The sequence below is a fragment of the Lytechinus variegatus genome, chromosome 3 (assembly GCF_018143015.1).
Source record: "Lytechinus variegatus isolate NC3 chromosome 3, Lvar_3.0, whole genome shotgun sequence".
Lineage (NCBI taxonomy): Eukaryota > Metazoa > Echinodermata > Echinoidea > Temnopleuroida > Toxopneustidae > Lytechinus > Lytechinus variegatus.
The window spans coordinates 24,046,382-24,074,190 of NC_054742.1; the positions used below are offsets into that span (position 1 = coordinate 24,046,382).

The window sequence follows — 27,809 nt, forward strand, 5'->3', positions numbered from 1 at the left end:
TTCATTTTATGTGATCTAAAGCTATGATCTAAACAATATATCACCTGACAGATTTTCTAGTCATTAAGGCTAGTCAAGGTGAAGATTTTTCACTCATTTTTGGTTAAATATTCTTTTTTTTTTCATTAGAATCACAGATTGATAAAAAAAATCACTCAGGAAAGTCACAGAAATTTAAATGTTTGAAAATCATAAAATGAAATCAGGAAACATTATACCATTTTAAGTACGGTTTGAAGAAATTACTATCTTAACCAAGTTTACATCCATCGATTGCTGCTTCTCTGAATAGTCTTTTATTACTATGAATATATGACTATTTGGATGAAATCCATTAAAAAAATAATAATTTCCTTTCTGCTAAAAGTATTTGGGACTTTGAAAATGTATGCTGCAGAGAAGTCATTTGACTGCCGATGATTTAACCTTCTTAAATCATCTCATGGAAGTTGTTCACCTAAATTGTACTTGACTAGCCCCCAATATGAAAGGTCATGCAGCTGTTGGTACAATCATTTGCTTAGCACGCAGGTGATACATGAAGGGACAAATTAATATCCCACCATAAACTTGCTTGATAGTCCTACACCATGTCAAAGCATCTCTATGGCAACAAGAACTGTAATGGAGGGGGTGTGACCACAGAGAACCCTGCAAGATTCAAACCTTACCATACTGATCTCTCAGCTACTTGCCAGGAAAATAAATGGTGGACTTCCCCTGCACTTCACAGCAACGCCACGTTGTTGGGGGAAAGGAAGGTACAGCCATTACATCATCACACAAGACAACGTGACGATGAAAAGCTGTCCATCGAAGAAAGACGTATTGAGTAGCAGGCACCGAGGAGCCATCCCCCTGCTCCTGAGTGTACACAGACGTGTGAACTAGGGAACTCAAGCTTCTCTGGCTGAAGTAAAGCTTCAACGAGGGAGTGAATCACCGAGTGGGTTTTCACCAGAGCTCATTCGCTGCTCATTCGCTACTCACCCATGCTATCCTGAACAAACACCATATGATATCATCTATTTTTGGCTTTCTCTTCCTACAATACATTCACTTTTGCCAGGATTTTTCTTTTAATAAAAACTGAAGAAACGAATGGAAGACTACCATATACTTTTACCAAGGACACACTGAACATCAGACTGGATGTCCAGTGATGTAGCATATCTTGTTCCTTCAAAATCTTCAACTTGGTCATTTCTGCTGAGGCTAACATCAGATGGGTGACATTCTTCACAGTGTGTGATCTTAAACAAGTGCACTTCCTTAGTGGACATTCCAAAAGTCTAAGGTACTAAGAGCCTGGTCATGAACCGACGACAGGGCACCTCATACCTAGTTGGAAAATTAAAGTGGAATTATGGCGGTGTGCTGGGCCTCGGTCTACCACCTGATTCGGCTCTGGACAAGAGCAGGTGAGTTGTTCAAAACTACACCAAGGTCTCATTTCTCTTCAAGGTTTGAAATGTAAAATATTTTGTCGTAAAGAATATGACATTTAGATCCTAACCATGAGCGTGAGAATTCCCGGAGAATTCAAAGTTTCTCTTACAGGGTTAAATCCTAGATTAAAAAAAAACATACCTTAACCTCCATATATCCCAAGCCTAACACTACCTTATGCTTCAATAAAAAATACCAAACTTGTCCACTGTATTGCTGAAGAAATATCAGAATCAAGTCTAACCTATACAAGCCATCGCTTAATTTCATATGTACAGTATGTCAAAGTCATAACTTGTAATTTCAATTTAATGTGATGAAGAATGCTGATGTAAAATCATGTGTAAAAAGACCACCTGAGGTTTTTTTTTAATAATCAGCATGAGGGTCTTGCATTGTATACATCAATGTGTTTTACTGCAGATAGATGTAAAGAACTGTGTAAAAAAACATCTTTTAGTTTTTGTTGACTGGTACATGTTCATTCAAAATGCAAAGGACATACAAATGGTCAATAAAAAAACAAGGTTTTAAATATTCAACATCTGGATAAAATACGATACTGACAACAAAATTGGATTTAAACTAATAATGAAAGATTCTTGAGAAACGGTAAGAAAATATAATCAATATATACATAATACAAAGTTGCTAGACTCAAAATGATAAGAGAAGGGTTGTAGATTTACATTGCTTTAACTACTACAGGGCTTCAATCACAGAAGAGTTACAAACAATACAAACAACCCAACAAAGCTATAACATGTATTTGAATCATCTAATCAAGCTGATTTATCTCTATTTTGTGAGCTGAATGGAACAAAGATGAACACTTTCCTTCGATGGGAGTGTCACCTTTTTATTAAAAAAAAAATGGAAGACCTTATCAATATTAATCACATAAACATACCATTATTTTCTAAAGAAGTTTCAATTGTTTTTATATAGCAATGTTACTTTATATCACATTTAATTGTGAAATCAAAAACTAAACTACAAAACTACACATGTTAATTAAGACTGCCTGTTTTTAAAGTCCCAAATTAGCATTTAATCTAATGATTTGTTGTAATTGGAGCTTTCTGTGAACCACGGTGAAAACTGAAATCCCCTGTGGTATAAATTGCAAGGTATAACAATGGAATATCATGATTATTGAACAGCAAGCTACTTTCTTTTTGCGAGTTCTTCAGGAAGTTGCCTATGAAAGCATTCTACCTCTTTCCTGCATGGAGTTTTGTTAATTTCCAAATCAAAATATCACTTTTCAAACTGCAAACCTACAAGTAGGTACGAACTTCACTAAAGAAGTAGCAACATGCCAAAGTTGTTTCACTTTCCTTCACCTTAAAGAGAACAGCGAATGTAAGCAAATCATATGTTAAGTGCTTTAGTTTTAAATACTTATGTTTTTCACAAATTTCTAGCTATACATTTATGGTGTAGTGTTGTGAATTTTTGATGCATCACTTCACACTTAGCATGAAAAAACATGAAACAGCATGAAATGTATGTTCTTTTCTTTGGTAAGGACAACAAACTCACCACTGAGATGCACATACTACATTATGGCAATGATTGTGTTGCCAAATATACAAGGGTGACTTTTAGGTTTGTGTTTCCCCAGGAATTCAGAGACATATTTTACCTTCTTTTTTTCATGCCAACCCATTTACAAGGCAAATGATTACAAGGGATCTAATGTGATATAGATCTATTATATGGAAAAGAAAGTCTCCCCCACCCAAAATACTTTTTTAACACCCTTATTTTTGCTTGTCATTATTGGGAGAGATGAATCTTTGGAGCATTAAGTTTGTCTTGCCATTTTTGGGAGGAGGGGGGGGTAGACAAATTATTAAGGAGCTTCTAAGAGCAATTTTATGGGGGTGTAGGGTTGTCAAAAAGAATACATATGCAAAATTTGATAGAAATGTGTTTGCCCACTATGATGAAATCCCTGATCTATCACTCCCTTTAACACTCTCTTACCTGTGTATTATTTGAATAATAATAAAGAGAAAACTTTAATATGTATCAGAATAATTAATGATACTACTGACGATATCACATTTGCCATAATTACCAGAATCTTAGACTTCACTAGAACTTTGATTGGATGAACTAACACAAAACAACACAAAAAGATGATATCATGGAAACTGTATTTTCCAATAGTATTATTCCTGTTCCTTTACCATAATGACAGTCTTTGCAAGTAATGCAGGACATTGTGGCCCAGCATTGTGATAGGATATTCAAATTAATTGATCATCTTCATTATATCCTCTGCAAGTAGCATTGTAACTCTCAATGACATTACTTAATTATGTAAATTCCCCTAGATCACAGCTGTGGATGACCCACATACAAGGGGTTTAAACCGGGAACAATATGGGCCCCATTATGTAGAATAACTACAGGCTTACCTGAACATGGGCTAAAACATTCCAAATGAAAGCACTGCGTTTGAAAGACAGTGTGCAGGCCTACCAAAAATGTGCATTCCCATAATTGTCCATGGATACAATGCAAGAACCATTGAATGGTGTTCATGAATGAGGCATTATGATTACATAATCAATAATATTTGGTAGGGGGATGAAGGCTTCAGGACAAAGTCATGATGGACAAACTCCAATGACAAAGTTGTCTGGTTCTGAATCGTGACAATTTCAATCAGAAGTGAAATGATGAATCAACTGTGACAGACAGTATTCCCTAAAGAGCATTTTAGCTTCCTTATTATCCAACAATTAGTGGACAAGGTTACAGAGTGCTAACACAGAGCTTCACCTTTTTTCTTTCCTGTGTGAACATGGTTTATCCGCCAAAATGGTATCATGCCTAACAAGGTACAGAGTTTCACACCTTAAAAAAAACTGTTTTCCAAGACAGCACCTTAAGATGCTTTAGGCCTGCGTGCCAAGCTTGATCATAACTGCATATGTATACATCAAGATGACAATGAGCATTTCCACAGCAAGGAGCTCCAACAGACCAGTTGTCTTCAAATATGAATCTGATGCCCTGACTTGACCTGAAGTATGGATTTCATCATTCTTCATACATTGTAAGATCGGCATCTTCCTAAAACAAATTTAGCAGGACAGAGTAAATCCCAGGATCCTACATTATCAAGTTCATATTGTCATATTTATCTTTTTTGGAGAAAATTATTGATGCAAGTGTATTCATGAACTTGCACAAATGGAACCCTGGAACCTGTGAGGTCTGTAATCACCATCTACATCAAAAAGAACTCTAGATGAAAAATGTCTTCAAATAATCAGATGCTCTGATTGACCTTAAAAAGGATGTCAAATCTCGAATTACACAATTCAATAAGGATTTAAATAAAGGGTAATGACCAATTTAATTCTGGAAGAGCAGAACTATTGAATGGCTTAAGAGTCTGATGAATATTCGTCAAGATCCTGTACTTGAAAAATCAAGTCCATCATCATGAAGAATCAATAGAATACAGGAATATCAGTGTAAATTGCTTTTACTGCCTCCATGACAATGATCTATAAAATGAAACTCTGATGCACTGAAACTTAATCGTTGCCTTACTGAAACACAACCATTGGTGGAAGCAACTTGATAGATTGCATTACCCTTAAATAAAGGGTAATGACCAATTTAATTCTGGAAGAGCAGAACTATTGAATGGCTTAAGAGTCTGATGAATATTCGTCAAGATCCTGTACTTGAAAAATCAAGTCCATCATCATGAAGAATCAATAGAATACAGGAATATCAGTGTGAATTGCTTTTACTGCCTCCATGACAATGATCTATAAAATGAAACTCTGATGCACTGAAACTTAATCGTTGCCTTACTGAAACACAACCATTGGTGGAAGCAACTTGATAGATTGCAGTGTGCTGATCAAACGTACCTTGATGATTGAATGGAATATGCAACATGGACAACACTGACCTTGAGAGTTCTTGATCTACAATGTGATGTTTATTGAGGAATACTTATAATAATTAAGACAAGGAAGTTCAATTGGCAAGATGAAACGGATCTTGACCTTTAAACGTATACTGAAGCAAGTGGTTTCAAAAGGTAAATCTTTCACTTTCATCTTTAGAGAATCTTTCTACAGGTTAATGATCTTGATCATTTCTTCATCAATTCTGAAACAGCCCAACCAATACAATTGTTCAACCGTTACCCTTTTCATGGGATGCAGATGTTGATCGGATGTTGCTTGTATCAGGGGCCCATTGCACAAAGAGTTGCAATCAATCGCAACTCTAAAAATCATGCGCGACTTGATTTTCAACCAATCAACAGCACATTTGGGACTTGCAATTGATTTTTTGACTTGCATTTAAATGGAACTCTTTCTGCAACGGACCCCTGATCATGTAAAGTCAAAGAAAATAAGGCCTATATATTTGAGTGCTGCTTTCAGGAGGACTTCATCCATCTCATTTTTAATTCTTGAATGGGATTCTCAAATAATGCTACTTATTCTTTGGTCTAATGTCTTGTTTCCCCGTGTAGGTACTGCAGAGACTCATAATAACGATGAACCGCACTATTTCCTCACTGTAATGATTTTTTTAAAATATAGACTACTTCTGAATTCATGTAATCAAACTTTATTGCCGGGCTGTATTATCATGATTTGCATTCAATCCACACTATTTAAGTGTTAATTCAGGAAAGGTGGAAAAGTCTATGGAAAGGATATTTCCAGAATCAATGTACTATTAGACAACAATTAATTTCTATTTTCACAAAATTCACAGCAATATGCATCTGGTAATGGAAAACAAAGTCAACAGAATCATTGATGCCAGAAAGGCCCAAAATGTAAATTCACTATGTACAGTTTAGATATAATTTGCATTTAAAACTACTGAACTACCTGAAATCTTCAGTATTAAAAGAGAAGAAAATCTACATGTATGCCTGTTCCGCCTAGAGGTACATCGCTAGGAAATGAAAAGTAAATTTAACTTGGCCCATTTATTCTGCTTGTTTTATGGCGGCATAATGACAACCCTATGGTACTAAATATAGGAAGCCATCCTCAGGCTAAAAGGACACTTTCATCTACCCTCCTGTACAACACATGGAAGTGCTTCTAATTAAGAACAAATTTGCTGTTCCTGATCAGAGAAGATCATGGACTAGTTTGTTGATCGTTGCCGGGGACAAGACCAATCTGTGTGAAATTAATCAGAGGGGGAAGAGCAAAAGGGGGAGAGCATTATCTCTAAATATAGATGTAATCATCCCTAAACCAATTATGCAAGAGGTCCACATCTCTAATTAATAACGTTTCACTCACCGTTTTTACTTGGAATTGGGGAAAATAAGACTTCCCCAAATTTTTTAAGCGACCCCAAAACTGATCAACAATTAATCTACAAACTCATGAATGGTACGTGTATATACCTTTATATTTTTTTATATGTCCACAAGGTTTTATTCGAAATGAATTTTCCAAGGGGAAATCTAAACCCTGAATCTTTGGAGGAAAACTTGTTGCTTTTAAGTCAAACAAAAATTGCTGTGGAACATCTGATCAAAGCTGTCATTTGAAACAGTTGTCTTTATTTCCCACCATGTATTTGCCGATAATGTCCCTAATATGGTTATTCATGCTCACGTTAAGAGGGAAATAAGGTCTGTATCGGCATGAATCTTTCCTGTTCTATGTCAAGAATACTTCCTGTGAGTGCATCAACCTATGACTGATTAAAACTTCTGTTTAACTTAAATTCACTTTACACCAACTGAAAATTGCAATGCTAATCTGGGAAGGAATGTTAGCATCTAGCATTTCAGACTGAATGCTAAAAATTTCAAAAAGAAATAATTATCAGTGTTAACAATTTAGATATTTTGACACTTTGTTTGGCAGAGCTTTCCTGTTGCATAAACTATTCATATCTTCAATTCCCCAATAAACAGTAAATAAATGGATGAATATATAAATGAGCAAATAACTAAATAAACAAATAAAAAATAAATAATTCTAAAGAATGAAATTGAATAAATGAATAAAAACAATAAAAAAAAATTATAAATGAATAAAGAAGAAAAGAAGCAAATAGAAGAGCAATGCACATATATGACAGCTGTCTATTATGCTCAAATAACAAAAATACCAAAGAGGACCATGACTTTGAGAACTTTTCAACCTCTGCCTTCTAAATGCCTGGTGATCTCATGCCATTTACAAAAAGAGGAAACAATACACAAAACACATGTATTAAGATATCATTCTGCTGTATAGCATCACAGCTGTGCTGCTGATTCTAAAAAAACCCTTCAACTTAATGGGAAATGGTACATAGTTTTTAAGTATTTTCTAATTAAAATCTTTGAATGAAATGGGGAATATCTACATGTAGTACAAACAGTTAAAGGGGAAGTTCACCCTGAAGAAAACTTTGTTGTAAAAATAGCAGAAAAATAGTAAAAAATATTGGTGAAGTTTGAGGAAAATCCGTTAAAGAGTAAAAAAGTTATTAGAGTTCAAAGTTTTGGATTTGTGACGTCATAAACGAGCAGCTGCCCCATGTGTTATGTAATATAAAATGCATGAATTTCAAATTTTGTATGGTTCCTGATAACTTAATTTTGTTTTCTATTCATGATCGGGTGTGAAATGATTTGTCTATTGATATACAAATGGTAAAGTGAAAACCATTCTCAATTTTCTGAAAAAATGACATCTCATCGATTTTTTACCATTCGCTATGTAGGAATGCTGCTCGCATATGACGTCACAAATCAAATAATTGATATTCTATAACTTTTTAATTATTTGATGAATTTATCTCAAACCTTCGGCAATATTTATTATTATTTTTTCTGCTATTTTTACAATAAACTTTTTCTCAGGGTGAACTTCCCCTTTAAGTCTACAAATTGTAATGTATGCAATGATTTAAGATCCCCACAAAAAACACACAAACAAATTAATTACATAAAATGGTTATAAGTTATTTTGAGGTCTGAACAAGTTCTTATAATTTACAGGTTATTTTCCTAATGATGTATGCATACTCCTAAGTTTGCACTTTTGTGAATATCATATACTGAAGATTTGATGACGGCAGAATGACCCATTCTAGTTGACCCTTGTCACCTGTCTTATAGGGACAGGTTGAACCATGGAGCGGTTGAACAAGTCTTTTTTTTATACTGGACCAAGCTGCTCTGATGAGAAACTGATTCAATACAGGTGCAAGCCTGAAGCCCTGTTACACAAACCCTTTAAAAATATATATTTATTGGATAACTTAATTTACAAATACATGTGTTTGAGAGGGTCCATGGTTCAAGCAACCCATTTCAAACTCCTGGAATCACAGATTTCAAAGATGTCTAGATTTGTCAATATCAATCAACATCTTTAAAACCACACTGACAGGAAATGCTGAAAAAGATTGTGTTTTGTAACATGATTCAAGTTTGCTGAAATCTATTGAACACCAAAGAGACCATTTTATTGGTCTGCTAGTGGATTCGGTCAAGAATTGTAAAGAATCTAGTGTGTAGAGGGCCTATACACTCAAAGTTGAACTGTGGATGTCTTGAATCAGGATTATTTGAATGCAGTTTTGTGTTGGCAATTCTGATTTGCGATTTATGTTTGCAATACTAGCCTATAGACAACGTTGCTTGAATGCACCCACAGAATCAAGACACTATTATATATGCACATGTTAATATGTCCCTGAACTTGGATTTCTAAAGGTCTTGTGAAACAGTCTCCAGGTAAACCGTGACAAGCATCCTGTTGACTAATAACACCTAACCCAAGCTTCATATCCTCAAGATTGTTCTTTCATATTAAATTTGACGAGATAAACATGTGCTAGACACTTCATTAACGACAACATGTCCAATCATTATCCCTTGTACCATGTCATCAAAACTTGCATTTCCAGTGTCCAATCAATGTGGAGTCTGAAATTCAGAACACACTCCAAATAAAATTGTGCTATATAAAAGTTATCCCCACTGTAAAGGTAGTTTTCTCAATGAACTTCCCAAGAATAGTCCATGGACCAGACAGTGTACATAATGTATTTAGTATTAGTATTTTCAATCCATAGAGTTATTACAAGTGCACATGATTATCACCCTGTACTGCAGGGAACAAAACAATTACAATACAAGAATTCAGGACTACATATCTCTGTCACAGGGAAATCAGATCCTTTCTTCCTGAAGTCAATCAAATTGAAACCAACTATTCTTTTGGATATCTGGTGGTTAGTCCCATAACTTTCAGAAATGGTAATTATTTTCTCAACAACATTTAAATTATTCCACTACCATATCTGCAATAAGCATATACTCATTCAGAAGCAATTTTGGCTCATTCACAGGAAATATTCATTCAAACCTCACAGCTTTCATAGGACTTGGGCTTCCTAGAAGGGTGTTGTCTACTTGTCGAGATTTTAATAAGTATTCGTGCCACACGGATCAAATAATCTGAAGCTAGGTTTGGCACCTGTTTAGAAAGATGCAGAGCTGATGATAGTTCACCTCAAGGAGTATATATATGTATATATGTGAGACTACATACACAGAACTAACCCCTCCTAATCCAATATTAGTCCTTCGAGAACTTGATATTGACAGATTCAAAATGTATTGCTCACTTCCCATAAAGTACTAGTACGAGATGTATTTCATAGCATTAGAACTAGTTATGATTGAAAGAAACTGCAAATCCTGATTTTCAATCATTTTCATTTCTAGACTATAAATGATATGATAAATATTGAACATATATATTTTTCTATGACTATTAGTGAAGTTTGACCAATTTATTCTAAATGATTTAATGAAAGCAGGGTATCAACTTTTTACAGTAATTCATTCAAGAATTTATCAATAGATGCATGATCATGTAAAGTCAGTGACTGATCACTTAAAACTACACCAGCCTTTACCAGCCCAGTTCATCATTTGCAAACCAATTTTGATTTGATTCAAGTTGGGTGTTTAGACTGCTCTGTAAAGACTTGAGAAATTGTAGTAGCTGCACTGGTTGTTATCATTCACTCTTTTCTGGCAGGATTGGATACTTGTGTGCTTTACAACTATATTTTACCTTCAGGCATTTGTGTCATTGCAGACAGGTGTAAAATTACAACAAACATTTCTTCTGACTACATGCAATTCTGCTCATATACACACAACATCTGCTTCATCATCTCATGAAGACAACATGTTAAGGATGCATTGGGTAATGAAATCTCGGCCATGTTAAATTGTCCCTGAAAACTGAAATGAACACACACACTTCGCAGATTAAAACTTTGCCAGATTCAAGTGACCATTTGATGCTGCTATTAAAGGGTTTGCTTGAACTTTTGTTGTAGTGATTCTACTTTTTGATACCGGTACTCTTACAAATCATCTTGCAAGCATTAGTACACCTGCAGGTAACCTCAGGTCAACTTATTAGGTACCAGGAAAGAGTATGTCTGTCCTCCCAGACACTTCCAAAACAATATCCTTAGAGGTAAAACGGTTAAATCATAAAACATACATCCTTGCTTTTAGAGGGCAAGAGATAGAGCCCCCCCCCCCCCCCCTGTCAAACCTGTTTGGCTTAAATACTCTTCTTCTTTTTTTACACATATCTATACACTATAAGTCCTGCAAACCAATCTCACTGCCATTTGTACTTCAATTAGTTCTTTCAAGTTCATGAGTCACAACTCTAGCGGAACATTTTATCAACATGACATGTTGTCAGATCTGACAATTTTCCTTGATTTTAATTGGCTAAGAAGCTCTGGTGTCTGTTATTATGGTAACTGCTGGAAAACAAAAACTTTGTCAGATAAAACATCTGACAAGTCAATTAATAAAATGTGACTCTGGACAACATGATACTTTCCAAAGTAAATAAACTTTGTATGAACCTCAATATAGAAGATTTATGCTTTCTTACCTTTCAATTATTTGTTCAGTTTTCAACCTGCAATCACAGGACTATGAATTTGCAAGCTTTTTTATTTCCATGAATAATTTGAAAATGGATAAGTAAGAAGATGTCTGAAATGGTCTTAATTGATTTCAATGTTTATCTGGCTTCAAAATGAGGCAACAGCCTCACCAAGCAGATGTAAAAAACAAATGTTATAATACATACAAAGTGCTTTTTCTACCCTTGTAACAATGTAAAGAAAGAACAGAGGTTTCCAGAAAACAGTCATTCCACGGAGGACAGTATTAGAAGAAAATATCTTGTAATATGGCAACAGCTATGACCTCATAAAGACTGTTTCTTAATATATTCTTCTTCCAAAACTTTGGAATGAGCCATTTAATGTATAAGTGCTACATTTTCCTCTTTATCATCTATTGGGTGATTTTTAGTATTCAAAAAGACACAAGAGAGTTAACCATTTTAATAGTGATAGGCAACTTATTCCACATAGAACTTTCAAAGAGGCTGCTAATGAAATAGCCCTTTCCCCTAATTTGGTATCAGCTTAATGCTGATACCAAATGGGTCAAGATGTGTTTTTATATGTTTTCTCCCAATGCATATTTTAATGTAATTATTTATCTTGTGCATTGCAGCTCAAAAACTGTTTACCCCCAACAAAATTTGAAGCCTTATTCTAAATCTGATTTTTACAAAAATAAATAACATTTAAATGTGTGTTTCTTAAGTCAGATTCAATTCACATTTTAGAAGATAGAGGTATATATGAACAACAGATATTGTTAAATTGTAAAGTTTATTTTGTAATACATAAAGACTTTTGGTCATTTTCAAACGTGAGTGACACGACAATCGGAGAGGTTTTAGGGCTCATATCTTCAAACTTAAAGGTTATGAATCAATCATGACTACTATATTATATACAATGTAGGACTGGCATGGGCCACTACGAGTTTGATTTGAATTCAACAATTCGTTTAGTAGATATGATTAAAAAACGGTGCGTGAGTGACACGACAAATTTTGGACATGGGTTTCTGACCACTAACACATATGGTTGGATTCGTGCCCAAGTAGTTGTCATGGAGTACTGTGAGTACCAGTAAATGGACATAAATAGTGTACCTATCTAACACATATAGTCAAAATCAATCAAACCTTCTCTATGGAAAATGGTACCCTCCTATATACCGTGAGTGACACGACATCCAAAACGTGAGTGACACGACAAGTGCAAAAATACAACATTTATCTCAACATTGAAGTATTTTTTGCATGATGTAGAAGAGTAAAATACCATTAACCAAAAAACAAGCATAATTACATAATAACTGCTTTCTTTTAAGTTCATAATATGTCATCCTGATGTTTTATTCTTGGTTTATGGTTATATTTGCCCATCAACTCACATTCCCTATACCATACCAAATTGTCACATTAGGGCTTCTACCACTCTCCTCTTTAGAGGAGGAGGGGGCACTTGAAGGAGGTGTTATGAGGTTTTGGCATTGACATCAACTCAAACATTCTTTCTGTGGCCTGATATCATTCAAAACTTTAACTCTTTCTCCCTATCTGTATATGAAAGTTTACAGGTTTATGGAATGGAATAATTTTTCCTTGTAAGAAAGGTATTCTCAATAGTCACTCACATCATCTGGCATGGTCTGGTAGCCAATGTCGTGTATGACTCCCTTTTCTTGAAATACTGGATTTCAATATTATCCTCCTTTAATATTTTTATAGGCATTGTCCAAATAGGACATGGCAGTTTAAATGTCTTTTTTGGTACCAAACCACAATCACGTTGCTGCACACTTTAGATGGACTATCAGCAAATCGCCTTGAGAAAATTGGAAATTCAACTCAACAAGCATAGGTTTCTCCTGAACACTGCTTGTATGTGGACACTCCCAAGGCATTACATGAAGGCACTGTACCAAAATTCAGAGCTATGCTTTTTGCTCGAATTTGTAAGCGCCTTTTCATTGCTAATTATTTGATCATATACCATACCACAGGATCCAGGGAAAGCCACAAGGTGAAAGACGCAGTTAGTACCTGATTCTTGCCGTCTGCTACTATTACATAACAACTACAAGTCATTAGCCTTTCCTTTTCTAAGCCCTTGGATGTCACACTAAAATCCAACTCAACATCCCAACCAGGCTCCCTTTACACCTCAATAGCTTTTTCCCCTCGAGGTCCAGCTCTGTTCTTACCTTACATGTATCAGGGTACCCCCCACCAAAAAAAAATATGATCTACTGGTACATGGCAACCCATCCAAAGTTGCTCAAATCAAAATGCGGTCTCGGTTGGGACTTGTTAGGACCTCCATGAACATGCATCATTTTGTTGTAATGAATATGTGTGTAAATGCAAATCTGCTCTGAACACACATCGGCCCATTTACGGTAGTTTGCTGTTCAGACCCTACATGTACATGTAGTTAATCACTAGCGTTATGAATGGTGGCTGAACAAATAATGATTTTGAACTTGGCATGTAGCTGCTTCAAGCAATATCCAAAATGTTATATCAATTCTCAGTACATTCTCACCTGAAATGTTTGTTTTCTTGCAAATTTGTTTATTCATGTCCTGGAATACAAGCTTTATGGCAAATGAAAAGGTTGATTTAATCAATCAGAAGGAAAAGAAAAATATTTTCTTTTCCAAATTTGAAAAAATGTTTGGTGTTCATGGTGATATCTTATATCTCATATACACTACTTTACCACTGAAATTTCTGCAAATTTCAAAAAAGGATCCGTGACTTTTCTACCTGAGTATAGCAAAGAAATAACATTACTCAAAAGAAAGGTGAACTTTCTGCTTATTTCTGTAAATGGAGACAGAGAATGTTCAAGTAATACCTAGGTATGACTTGAACCATCACCATCACCAACCCTTTATGCATTGTAAATGTGTCCATTGCTCAAGTATAGTGGTTTTTCTCTTGATACATTCATAATTTTGTGTTGATTATGTTGTTATATAATCACATACATTCACCAAAATATGAATTAGGATCCGAGTCTTCACACCAATGGAAAATTGTCAGGATTTTTTAAACCAAGGCAACCACGGAGAGGAGAGAAAATAGATGAACTCAATGTCAAATTCAATATTTCCATAAAAAGGAGTAAAATTAGGAAGATGGAGGAAATTATTAGCCTAAAATAGGCCTAAATGATGTCAGGAACAACATTTTGACTGTATCCCTGGTAAAACGCTTCAAAAATTACTGGATGTCCTTTTTTATACACAATATAATACCGTGAGTGACACGACATTTTGTGAGTGACACGACATTGTGAGTGACACGACACAACTTTGACAGTTAATTTTAGCTTTACCTTAACACATTGGACCAAGTTACTTTATATACAATAAGGTACAGATAAACTGTATTTGCTCCAGTACTGGGATAAAATAATTTTCAGAATACACAGCTAGAGAAAACTTTTTGCATTTAAAACGTGAGTGACACGACAACCAGTTTTGAAAACTTCTAAACCCAATTTTTTTCAGAAAAACACTTCACAGAATTTTTTTTTTGCTTTTTAGGAGTTAGATACAATACACAGCTTGTATCTTGCCAACAAATGTGCTTCTAATACAAATTTTATATTGTGATAGGCAATATGTGAATTTTAATGCAAAAATCAACATTTTGCAACATTTAATTTCCCTTGCATAAAATTTACTGTATCTCAAGACATAATTAATAATTTTATGTAAATGAAATGGAAAAATATACTTCAAGATGTCTAGTTTCAAAAAACATTGAAGCCTAATGATTTCTAGCAAGTTTTAATTTTCACCCCCATGTCCACTTTTGTTTGAAAATGACCTTTTATATACCCTTGAGCATATTGTGGAGTACTTTAATGTCATTACCCAATTTGAAAATTGAGAATGTTCTTTATAAGCCAAGTGTGAAACATCATTTTACAACCATCTATGTATTTATATTTTTCATAATATTTACAGTTTCTTGTAATGAGAGGGGAAGATATTTGATTCTTTTCACTGGACTGTGTTTTGTAGAATTGCCATTATCTGTTTTGTCAAAGTTCTGCAGTATCTCATACATACAACATGAACGTCCTGTGACTTTCTGTGCTTCCCAAGAGCTATAGAAGTGAAGTTTAATATAACAACCTTGACATAATCAACACACCTATTTCTATATAAAGCACTTATGACAAAGTAACGAGTTATTAGGGTAGGGTTGAATCAGGGCTGCATTCAAATGTCCTTCAATATTACAATGGTAAACTGATGAAAACTTTACAGAACAAAGAAAAAGTTTTGAGGAAAGGAATCTAATCTAATTTAACTTGCCAAAATAATACAAACAGAGAGCTCATATTTAGATGCGGGTGGCTAAAATCTTATTAAAGCTAGGCTAGCTAATTGTTAATATTGAGAAGAGATTATCTTATTTTACCAAAAAGATTACTTTATTGGACAATTTAAAAGAATGGGTATTGTGATATCTGCCATCTGTCCAATAAAATTATTAAATTCACATCTTTATTCAGATCATATAAAATACACAAAATGAAGTTATTATAAGCTACCCTTCAGCAAAAAAAGTAGAAAGGTAAACATCATTTATAGTAGATTTTTTTTCTCCATTCAATAACATGTTTGAAAAGTTGATTACTAATCTAATCACATGAGGTACCTTTGTTGTTTCCTGTGTTCCAACTCTGCCAGGAAACTTTACTTCTCTATGATTAAAATGAATACAGGTGATTAGGTACCTCTTATTTTATTATTTTGTAATGAATTGATGGGTTCATGCTTGCACGTAGAGATTGCTAATACAAAACATACAGGAATTAAAACATCTAAATTTAGAGACTGTCTGAAAAGGTGCACCAGTGGGTTCACAATCTCAAGGGAAATTCTATTCTTTTTCTTTCTCTTTTAAGCTGCTTTTTTTCGACCATGGTCTTTCCTCTCCCACTTTCAATCTATTCATGTGTTATGACTCTGTATGAATCACTTTCTTAAGGTGTGTATGATCGGCCCTATCTTTAATGTATAAGACCCTTATCAAAATAGAAGGTTCTTTTATAACATAATGAAATTGATATAAAACTTATTTTAAAATATCACTTTAAAGTAAAGATGCATACATGTACAAAATACGATAATCCTAATATGCTTATGTTTCTGGGACTTTTTTGTAAAATGATTTACTAATGCTCATTGCACCAATCCTTTATTTTATACTGCATTGCTACATAGTACAGACACACTAGCATCCCCACAAACAACAGTGTGCAGTATTTTGCATACATGTCGCATAATCTAATTTTCCTTAAATCTATATCAACTACGCTAAAAATCTAAAACTTAAAATATATTTCCAAGCGCACTGACAAAGTGCGTATCAATTTCTAAACCTAGTATGATGTATTTCAGGAATAAGAGAAAATAATTCAGTGACATTACATAACATGTACACATAAGCAACAGGAGAATGATCTAATATTCGGAAATGATGAGCTTTGTTACAAAAACTTTCAGCTTAATTTCTGAATAATTTACTTACAAGTTTTCATTTAAATAAATCATAAATGTAGTAATCTACTTCATTACTACCAAAATAGATCTATCTGATTATGTACAATCATAACTGGGTAGTTTCATAATTAGTAAAGTATAAGTTAGATATACTAGTAAACCAGCGATTGGTTAATTTGTTGGGAGGTGGTTAACTTTCAACTGATTAAATCATTTACTTATTTATCTTGTTTTTCGTTCATTCTTTAATTCAATACTCATTCTTTCAGTATGCCAGTGAGTCATCTATTCTATATTTCTATGAATCAATTTATTTATCTATTTATATTTTGTATTCATCAGATCTATATATATGTTTATAAATCTATCCATCAAGTTATTTAATTTATGTCTATCTTCCTATCTAAAGTATATATCAAATAGGTAAAACAAATCTCTATGAAATTGTCAATTCAATGAAGAAAACTCTTCATGAACACATATTTAGGTATGTCCTGAATATGCAACGTATCCCAAAAATTGAATGGATTCAGATATCAATAAAGACATAACAAAAAAGTGCATTAAGTTCATAGTAAAATACCTTTTGAATTAAAATTACTTCAAAATTGTTCAATAAAATACTTTTAATCGCATGGATTTTTTTTACAAGATCTAAATGTAAATTTCAACCCGTCAGCTACATGTTTACATAATATTGTCACAACTTTTAAATTTCACTTGAGAATCACGAAGATTAAACTATAAAACCCAATTCGATTGAAATTCTACCCCACTGCTATAAAGGAAATTACAAATGACTACTGTAATTGAACACATCACTAACAAATCAAGATGAAGTCACGCAATTTGATGTCCAATTGAGGGGAGATACTGATATCAAAGTAGCTAACCAAGAATTTAAAAACTGGCTATCTTGAACAAATTTACAGCATCCTCACCAACTCATTTGATTCCTTGAAGATAAGGTATATTTTGGCAAGAAGTGCAAAGCTGATAAAGTATGAACACATGCTTGTAGAGTATGTAACAAGAAATTCTTGAAATTGTTTATATGTGGTGCCGATCTAAATAGACTAACGGGCATCTAGGAGAGTCTGTTGGATACGTGTTAACGTCTTTCATTTTTGTTTGATGACGTGTCCCTTGAATTGAAATGGCAATGTAATGAGTTGGAATCTGTAGTTATACCGAAAGATGTCACTGTCCATATTCAATAAACTTTTCTAGTAACTGAACAAGCATTTATTTTTAGTTCCCAGAAACTCTAACTTCCTCCAAAAGAATTTATACTTTCACTTTCTGAACAATATCTTCATTTATTTTAAAGGTTGACTTATTGAAAATGTGTTGATAAGATGACCAAAAAAATGAAGTAGATTTTTGCACTGCACTAATTCTTTTCCATCATTTATCTTTAATACTTGTGATGAACTGAAATGGGACCTTTGGGGGATAAAGTATCAATATCCCTCAAAAGAATTATAACTCTCCTCTTGATTTTGCTATTGTAATTTCTCATCAAGAATCAAGACAGCAAATTTATAATGTCATTTCACAAAACAATTATAATTATAAAATAGATTCATCAGCCATTGTAATGAAGATTCAAAATAAAAATTAATCAAATTTCTTAAAGCAAATAGAAGTTTACAGAAACTTGTCTCACCATATTTCTGAAGAAACTGAAACAGGGAGAAAATAACATGTTTTATTAGCTGGAAATTGCACTTACTGGAATGCACAAACTACTCAAGTATACCATAGTATTGCAATTTGCTGAATCTTCAGAATAAAATCTACACATTCCGTCATTTTGTTTGGTTTCATATTAGACATACAGGGCTATCATACAGTAATTAGGACATGAAACTGTTTCTACTATATCAGATATATATTGTGTTACAGTTCTAATAAATTAACAAAATATGTACATAAATGTTTTTTTATATCTGTTGAATCCGGAATTTTACATGTCCATTGTGCATTATCATATACCAGACTGAAAAGCAGCAAACAATGTAACAGAGACAATGTGATATAACTTGTCTTTGCATCATTATAATGACTGTGAGTCATCCTTACCTGTTTTGAAAACTGACATGGATAAAATTAAAATGAACTGCAGTTAATCAATTAAAACAAGAGATAGAGGCAGTGATTAATTAGTGTAACATGTGATGATAGCATAGCACATGCAATGATGGAGACAATTTCCATTAGGCATAAATACAATAGAGTAAGTCTTTTTTCCCCCAATTTTTACAGTGTTTTTATAAAAGATAGTAAATAGTGAAAATATGCAAATACCGTTATCAAATTACATATAAAGATTTTCCTTGAATAGGAAAAGAGGCCCAGGAACATTTTAAAACATCTTTATGAAAATTTTAAAGCCAAATTCAAGCTTTCTGAATTTAATCTGAACTACATGTATTTCACAATTAAAATAATTAGACAATTCATTCATTTATATCACCAATTAATCAAAAGTCTATATTTTATTTCCTGTATCAGAATTTTATTAAAAAGAAAGACTGTTTGGTGGAGTAGCATGTTGCACACGTCTCTTTGAAAAAGTGTCATATTTCTCTAATCTGGTTATTGTTTCATGTCCTGGTGACATTCCTATACTTTTACCTAAGGTAAAAAGGGCGATATATCTTTTACTGAAAATGAGTTCAAATATCTTGATGGATGACTACGACAAAGAAGCTAGGGAATTCTTCCAGTGTTATCGACATTTATCATTACTGGTTATTACACCTGATGAATATCTCAGAAAAATTATAAGAGGATGAATCATTCCATCTTAATGAAATACACCTTTTCCACAAAATGGTCACACTTGATAGCATGTGGAAATCCTCACTTTTGTACTATTTCTTTCCCTTTTTTCCCCTCATAACTTAATGTAAGCTATTTTCAGAGTGCAACTCAATATCCAAAAGGAGACTCAAACTCTGAAACAAATTTTTCATGGTTTTCCTTTATCAATTATTTTGATGAATATATTTTATGTAGTTTGAGTATCACTAGATTATTTTTTTTCAGAGTCTGATTTTGTAAATATAGTGTGAAATGAACTATTGCAAATGATTCTGTCTTGCAAAAAGTGAAATAAATAATTTCTACATATTAAGCCACTGTTTTTATTGCTTTAGCTCATACCAAGGAGGTGATATCTCCTTGCTCATACAAGGCATATAATTCTGCAGTGAATGTGTGTGCCGGGTAGTCTCTGTACAAAGCCTATTCTATTGTTTAAGGCATTTTTTAATGCACCTCCTTCCCCCAAAAGGTTGTCTTCTAAAAATAAATTATAAAATGTGTATCACAGCAACCATGCTGACCATGACTTGACTACAGATGAGGTGTCTTCATAAAATTGGCTGAATATCTATTGCAGGTTACTCTGCCAAATCAAAATTTTCAGTCCAAACTGTAGATCCAAAGGTCAGATAAAGACCCGAAAGCAAACAAACTGTGAGACAGTATACATGAATATCCCTGATAAAATACCATTGATATAACACTCTATTTACAGTGTACTTGCCTGGGGAATTAGACAATACCTTGAATACTCGTGCAGTTGAGATGTTTTCATCTTGGCCACAAAAATACATGTTGATGACCCATGGTATTGATATACAGTCTTTTACATTCAAAATTATTTATGAAGGTACAATGAATATGGTTTCCTGAGAATTTAGCTTAATTTCAAAATCACCAAATGTGTCTTTTCACATAAAGTTAACAAATGCAATTTAATTGCAAAAGCCATTTTTCCTTTAATCTGGTACCATGTTTTAAATCATTATTTTAACATTTATATATCTATAGTTATTGGTCTATTCTAACATGTGTAAATATCTCCTTTCTTTACTATGAGTGGTATCATCGATTATCTCGATTGGAAAGCATCCAAAACAATGAAAATATCTATAGATAGGAGCATAAGTTCTGGAGGCATTCACCAGTCTCATTACAGAGTAGACATGTCATGAAGGCAAATACACAACAAAAGAATATAATCAATGCTCTACATGTATGAACAGACAGCAATGTAGTTGAACAAACTGCTATTTGGGGCTTTGGTTTTCAAAGTGTTATGCTGCCATCTCAAGGGTATTTCAGTACATGATAAAGTCTTGAGAGTTACAGTCCATTCATTCATGAATACTAAAATGAATCATTCAACACTTTTTGAAAGAGGGCAGCAACATGAGTATGTCAACAGACATTCATTAACTACAACTTCAGTAACTTGTTGTAACCATGAATGCTGAAAATACAGTTCACAGAGAAGGAGAAAGGAAGGGAGACAGAAAAATAAGCATTATCAAAATAATCATCAAGAAAGCATTTGCATTGCTTAATTTCAATGCATTGATTAAATGTTCATAATTTAGGGCTCGACATTAGCAGTGGCCTGGTGGCTCGGGGCAACTAAAAGTGAGAGTCGGGACACCAAAATTATGTAAAAGCCAACACTTGGTGGCCCAAATGGGCTACCAAAGTTTTAATAAATCGTAATGTTTTCTATTGTTTTAGGGCCACTTAGTTTGCTTTGAGGGCCACAAAAAATATGAAATTGATGATTCTGGTTGACCTGTCGGGCTACCAAGAAAAAAAAATTAGTGTGGAGCCTTGTAATTATGTATGATTTATAGATCATACTTAATCAAAAAAATGTGGAATGAAAGGGGTACACAATAAAACTATAAATATCATACAAAAATGAAGACAAATCATTTTAAAAAATGAATACCAAATATGAATGCTAACAAACCAAACCAAAATTTTCAGGGAAGGGAGGAAAATAGAATTTGAGAATGATTTTGAACGGTTATGACTATGAAGAGTAATGTACCTGTTAAGTGCAGGCCGATGATGGGATGAAGATACAAACCTGCAACACAGAGAAAAAAAACATAAGATAGATACATGTTTGAAAAAAAAAGATACTGGATTAATATGAAAGAATGTGCTAAATTTATGAACAGTATTTCATTAAATCTATAAATAATAATGATTATAACACAATCATGATTATTCATCCATCAAATGATCATAGAATAGGAACTCTAGCAACGTGTAATTGTTGAAGCATGATCTGGATTCAACTTTAGGTATATAAAAAAAATGTCAAAATATTGTTTACCTACAGTACTTTATTAATAAAGTATAACCCTGCAAATTCTTCACTTGTCAACACAGACTGTGATACTTCACTCACTCCAACTAAAACATGGATTGGGAATTTGGGATTTCTAACTAAAGGACCTTAGAAGCTTTCAAAGAACTATCTGAACAAAGATCATCAACTTCCATGAACACAAAAAATTCAAATCCCTACTGAAAATCTATTTGTTACTCTTTCAATAATAATAATTGGGATATGTTATGCAGGTATTTTTCAGTCTTTTTTTTACTTTGAAATAATTACAACATTATTGTTGCTTTTTATTGAATTATCATTGATATCTATAATAATAAATCATTGATATCAAAATAATTATTACTCCTATCATTTTTACACATCAGTTGAGGTGCCATGGCAGAGTGTCCTAAGGCACCTGACTTGACATTTTAAAGTCAGGGGTTCAATCCCTGGTCATGGCACTTAGCTATGCCATTAAGCAGGGAATTTAATCAACAGTGCTCTTTTATTGTATATTCAAATATATATAAATGCTATATATCAATTATTGGTAACTATGTGTCCACTCATTAAAAAAAAAAACCAAAAAAATGATAGTCATTATCATTTTGTATAATGTCTTTTAGTACAATCATTCTGGATGTGTACACTGCTGGACCAATTGGTATGGATGCAGAGTGTGAGTGAGGGTGCGGTGATATCTAGTCGTATCGTAGATGGCTCCTTTCGATCTTCGAGTTGAACACTTCTAGTGATGTGCTGTTCACTACGTCAGGTGGGAGATGGTTCCAAACCAAAGGGTACTCACAAAAAATTGTTTTAATTGCTCAGTGTTTTGGGGTGAATAGTGTAACCTTTATTGTGGTTCACTACTTAATCATTATTATTGCCTTATCAAGTATTTATTATCATCAACATTATTATAATTATCATCTTTACATCACCAGTCTTCATTCTAAATAATTAAAAGTTAAAATGGCATAGTAATTAATTATAAAAACTTTGTTTTGATCGTGTGGAGCGACGTGGCCCAGTGGATTAGTCTCCGGACTTTGAAACAGATGGTTGTGGGTTCAAATCCCAGCCATGGCATAGTTTCCTTCAGCAAGGAATTCATCCACAGTGTACTACACTCGACCCAGGTGAGGCAAATGGTTACCAGCAGGAAGTAATTCCTCAAAAAGCTGTGTGCACGGGGTAATAATAGCAGGGCCTGCTGGGAGAACAGTTTTTGGAACTGGGCTGCCCTGGGTAAATATAGGCCTACCGTTATTATTATTATCTTTATCGATTCAATTATTGTACCATTTCAAAATGAATGGTTTTGTTGCATTTTACCATTAGTTTTTATAGTTTCTGCACATTACAATTTATATTATTGAATGATATATCACACCTGTTTTGCGATGTAATTTCAACTTCTATGTTTGATTACGTAAGATCATAATTTTCAAATTTCGAGGCAATTTTGCATAGTTTACCTACATGTAGACATGAATAACCATCGTTATTTGGGATTTATTCAACACTTTCTGACATTTTACTACAATCCCCATTCACCCAAACCAAAATACAGAGACTGAAGCTTTTGGTCTAACCCAAGTGACGCCACTAGGTCATTTATATAGAAGTTATGACAGGTTATTCTTCCATTAGAGTACATCCCTCTTGTAGAGTGGTACTTGTTCGGAGGTGTCATTAATATTTAGTCAGGTTGTTGTCCGAGATCTTGGCAATGAGGGCTTTGTGAAACAGCAGAGAAGTAGCTCACTTCCGGAGCTCACTATCTCTGATTTAGTCAAGAAGTTAGACTTATGACTGTGTTGAGAAATGGATCCCTGCCCTGGTCAATTGAACCGAATTAAGATCATAAAACTGAAAAAAAACATCACAAATGAAGGGAATTTACATACATATATTTTTTGTTACAATCGGGGGGGGGGGGGGGGGGCACTCAGTATATAATGCATAGTGGGTATGTGCCGTGGAGGGGACCCCAATTTTTACACCAAAATTTCTGTTCCGAGGCATAGCATTTTTGTCTTATTGAGAAAGAAAAACAAAGAAAACCTCTCCAATGCATAGCATTTTATTCTTATCGAGTGAAAAGAAGAAAGAAATCTGCTCCAAAGCTTCGCATATTTTTCGTTACGCCGTGCTGGTCGCATTGATCTGCTGCAATTTTGGTGAAAAATAGCCGCCGAGCGCTATCCGCCCATCGTCTCTGCGCTAGCACACCCGGCGGAGGCCGCGCTAGCTGCATCATGCACGCATGCCTGTTCCATAGGGGTGCATATGCACGTACTCACATGCTGACGATCCGTTCCAAGGACCCGTTTTCACAAAATTGTAGTTCCGAAGCCCGTTCCGAGGACCCTCCTTTTTACAATAAGCCCGCTCCAACTTCCAAGGCCCCCCGTTTTTTGTCTCGCCCGCGGCACACCCCTACCACTTTTTTGGTCGAGTGCCCCCCCCCCCCCCCCCCGGCGTTATGGATACTTTACATGCTTAAACTTTTTTAAAGCTTTTTTTTTAGTATCTAATATATACCGTATGTGCTGCTACTAAAGTGCTAGTGCTACTCGACTCATCACAGACATGACAGACAGGGTGGTTGTAGACTGCAAGTATTGGTCAGTCCCGTATTCCAGGCCCGAGTCGGTCAGTCATAGCGCAACTCGGCACTACATACGAGTCCTAGCCGCTCAGGGAGTCAGGTACTACTACTAGCCTACTACTCATGAGCGCATGAGCCGACGCCGACGGGAGGGTTCGCCGTGCGGCCCGTAGCACTACACTAGCACCAGCGCTCACGCCCTGTGTTTGGATGGAGACGCGACAACAGTCATAGGACAAACTAATAAAACGGAGCTTATTCTTCAATAGAAATCACTTGATTTACAACGAATTTCTTAAACGGCAAAATGAATTTCTCTCACCTTGCAGCTGAACGTAAAGCCACTTCTGGTGGACACCTAAACGCAGACATTTTCTCGGAAATAGTTTTTCGTCTGCTTCACTTGTTTTGTCGCTCTTAGTCACGTGATGCAAAGAGTATTGATCATGTGACCAAAATGATGAGAGAGCGTTGTTGTTGTTTGTTGGATATTGTCATTTTTTTAATATATTAAGTTTAATTTTCATTTTTCATTTCCATATAAAAAATATTTGAAAAAACCCACATGATGTAGAGTTGGAGTCAAAAGTTGACTATTACTGCCAACTCGTTAGGCCTATTATTATTTTCTTTCTTTTCTTCGACGTGTCCTTTAAAATCGTTCCTCTCCGAAGATTGAAAAGAGTGTAGGCAAATTTTCTATAAAACTGGAAAAAAAAAGTGTATTGCAAGAGTAAGTAGTAATCCTAGGTTTTAGGGGCACAAAAGTAAGTTTGCCATAATAATCAGCACTTTGATTGTGGGCATCAACGGAAAGATAAGACAAGACAAGTTTGAATTGAAATTTGCCTTCTATTTTCTATTCAACCCCCCCCCCCATATGAAAATGTGTATTTTCATTTCTCCCCATTAATTGTTATTATCAGTATTATTATTATCATTATATCATTATTATTATTATATTACAGGTATATATATATACTGCCTAAAATAAATAACTTTTTTATCAAGATTTTGTGAATAATGAATTCGTTTTTTGTAAGTAGTGTAGATATTTTCTATTTTCGTTCACGATTACTGCAATTATCAGTAATAAGAACAATATACTGAATTTAATGTAAAAACTAGTTTATTTTGAATAATTGTTTAAAGTTATACAATAAATGACATTATAAGGGGCTGATCTCAATTAACATTTTGCTATTATGTTGGTTCCAATTACCAATTGATTTCTTCATATGTGAATTTTGTTAATAATATCAATGCAATTCAAGTTAATTCATTTCAACATAATATTCATAAAATATTTTAATATTAGTTCTCTGTCCTTCCTTTATGTTTCTCCTTTCCTTCCTTGATCGTGTGAAACTAAGTACCCGACCCCCCCCTCCCCATTATGTAGACCGTGGAAGCGAAGGGGTTTTCCCTAGCTTCTGAGATTCTCACTGTCTAAGTTCTTTATTCATCTGTGTGTTGTTGTTCATGTTGTTAGGAGACATCTTATCATGTATGTTTGGTAGGCCTAATGTTGTTTCCAAACATGAAACAAAATTAACATAATCGGACTCGGTGATTTATCATTGAATCATCGAATTTACGCCTGGTTTCTTAATTCAAATTTCTATTTTTCACTGTTTTTAAAAATGTTAACCATTTTGTCAAAATTAAGTTGATTATTTCTGCTGACAGTAATAAAATATTTATATTTGTCACCTCATTTATAAAATTTAATTTATTTTGTATTTGTTTCTATTTGTAATGCACCAGTTAAATAAAAATCACCCGTATGGGATTACACATTTCAATTCAATTTGATTCAAATTCTTGGTAACTTAAAAATTGCATTTTAATAGAAAAAATAATACTAAGATTTTATATAGCGCAAATTATTAAAGTCTCATTCCAGTGTCTAAATTATTTTTCCTATATTTTTTCCGGCGTCATAGGATTTATTCCGTCGAAGCCCAAAGGCAACATTACATAAAATATTCAAAAACATGAATCGTAAAAGTTATAAGTGATTGACAACGCCTCGAGCAACTTGACCATCTCAGCGTGGATATGAAAAATTCTAACTTACATGGATGTATTCTCATCATGGGTGTCACTCCGAACTTGAGGCGGGAGGGGGGGGGGGCACAGCAACTCGTTGGCTTTCCAGCTACTATAATGATTTACCTAATAACAGGATGGGGAGGGGCGGAAAAATATTTTCATCCAAATTTTCCATGACCAGCTGCTAAATGCTGAATTTTGGATTTGAGGGGGTTATTCTAACTCAGGACTGAATCTTATATCTTTCGTAACGAATCAAATAATGTATCTCATGAGCACGAAGCGCGAGCTCAATGTTTTTGATATTTTTAAATTTATACCTGAAAATCGAACTTTTTGAGTAGTTTTTGGAATCATAACAATTTATGCACACCTAACTAAATGCTTAAGTTAAAGTTTTTAATATACGGCATGTCACAATTACATGAAAAGGACCTGTTAAGGACTGTTTGCCATGATTTATGGAGAGGATACACATCTCGCAAATCAAATAATGCGAACGCGAAGCCAGAGCTGTTATATATTACGACCTGAAAACTGGATATTCTGAACATTTTTTGTTGTTAGAAGATGATATGCATGTAACTGAACAATAAACACGAGCATTAGCGCCAGTTGATTTTTTGACCTGAAAAGGGATTTATCAAAGGGATGGTCCGGGCTGAAAATATTTACATGTATATCTAAATAAATAGAGGAAAATTCACAAAGCAACATGCTGAAAATTTCATCGAAATTAGATAATAAATAACGAAGTTATTGATTGAATTATAAAGTTTACCCATATAAACATTCATATGCACATCGTCATGAATATTCATTAGGTGTACTGATTTTTTTTAATAAAGTACTGACCTGAAAAGGTGCATGTTAAAGACTGTTTTCTGTGATTTATGAAAAGGGTACATGGGGTACATGTGACTGATCAAGAAAATAGAATTCCAGGGCGAAGCGCGAGCATAAATTCTACAGGCTTCCAGCGGCTACATTGACCATGGAAGAAACATATAAACACTCGGTTT

At 34.1% G+C, this 27,809-nt stretch overlaps 1 protein-coding gene across 1 annotated transcript in view; it reads right to left on the minus strand.

Annotated features, from left to right (window-relative positions):
• LOC121411988 (quinone oxidoreductase-like protein 2 homolog) overlaps positions 1 to 25,167 on the minus strand; it is a 43,095-nt gene extending 17,928 nt beyond the window's left edge. Inside the window, exons 1-2 of the mRNA XM_041604899.1 lie at positions 25,055 to 25,167; positions 21,825 to 21,863 (exon numbers count right to left, since the gene is read on the minus strand). Coding sequence (XP_041460833.1) covers positions 21,825 to 21,863; positions 25,055 to 25,104 — 89 coding nt within the window. The 5' untranslated portion in view covers positions 25,105 to 25,167. The remainder of the gene's footprint in view (positions 1 to 21,824; positions 21,864 to 25,054) is intronic.
• Between the last annotated feature and the right edge of the window lie 2,642 nt (positions 25,168 to 27,809).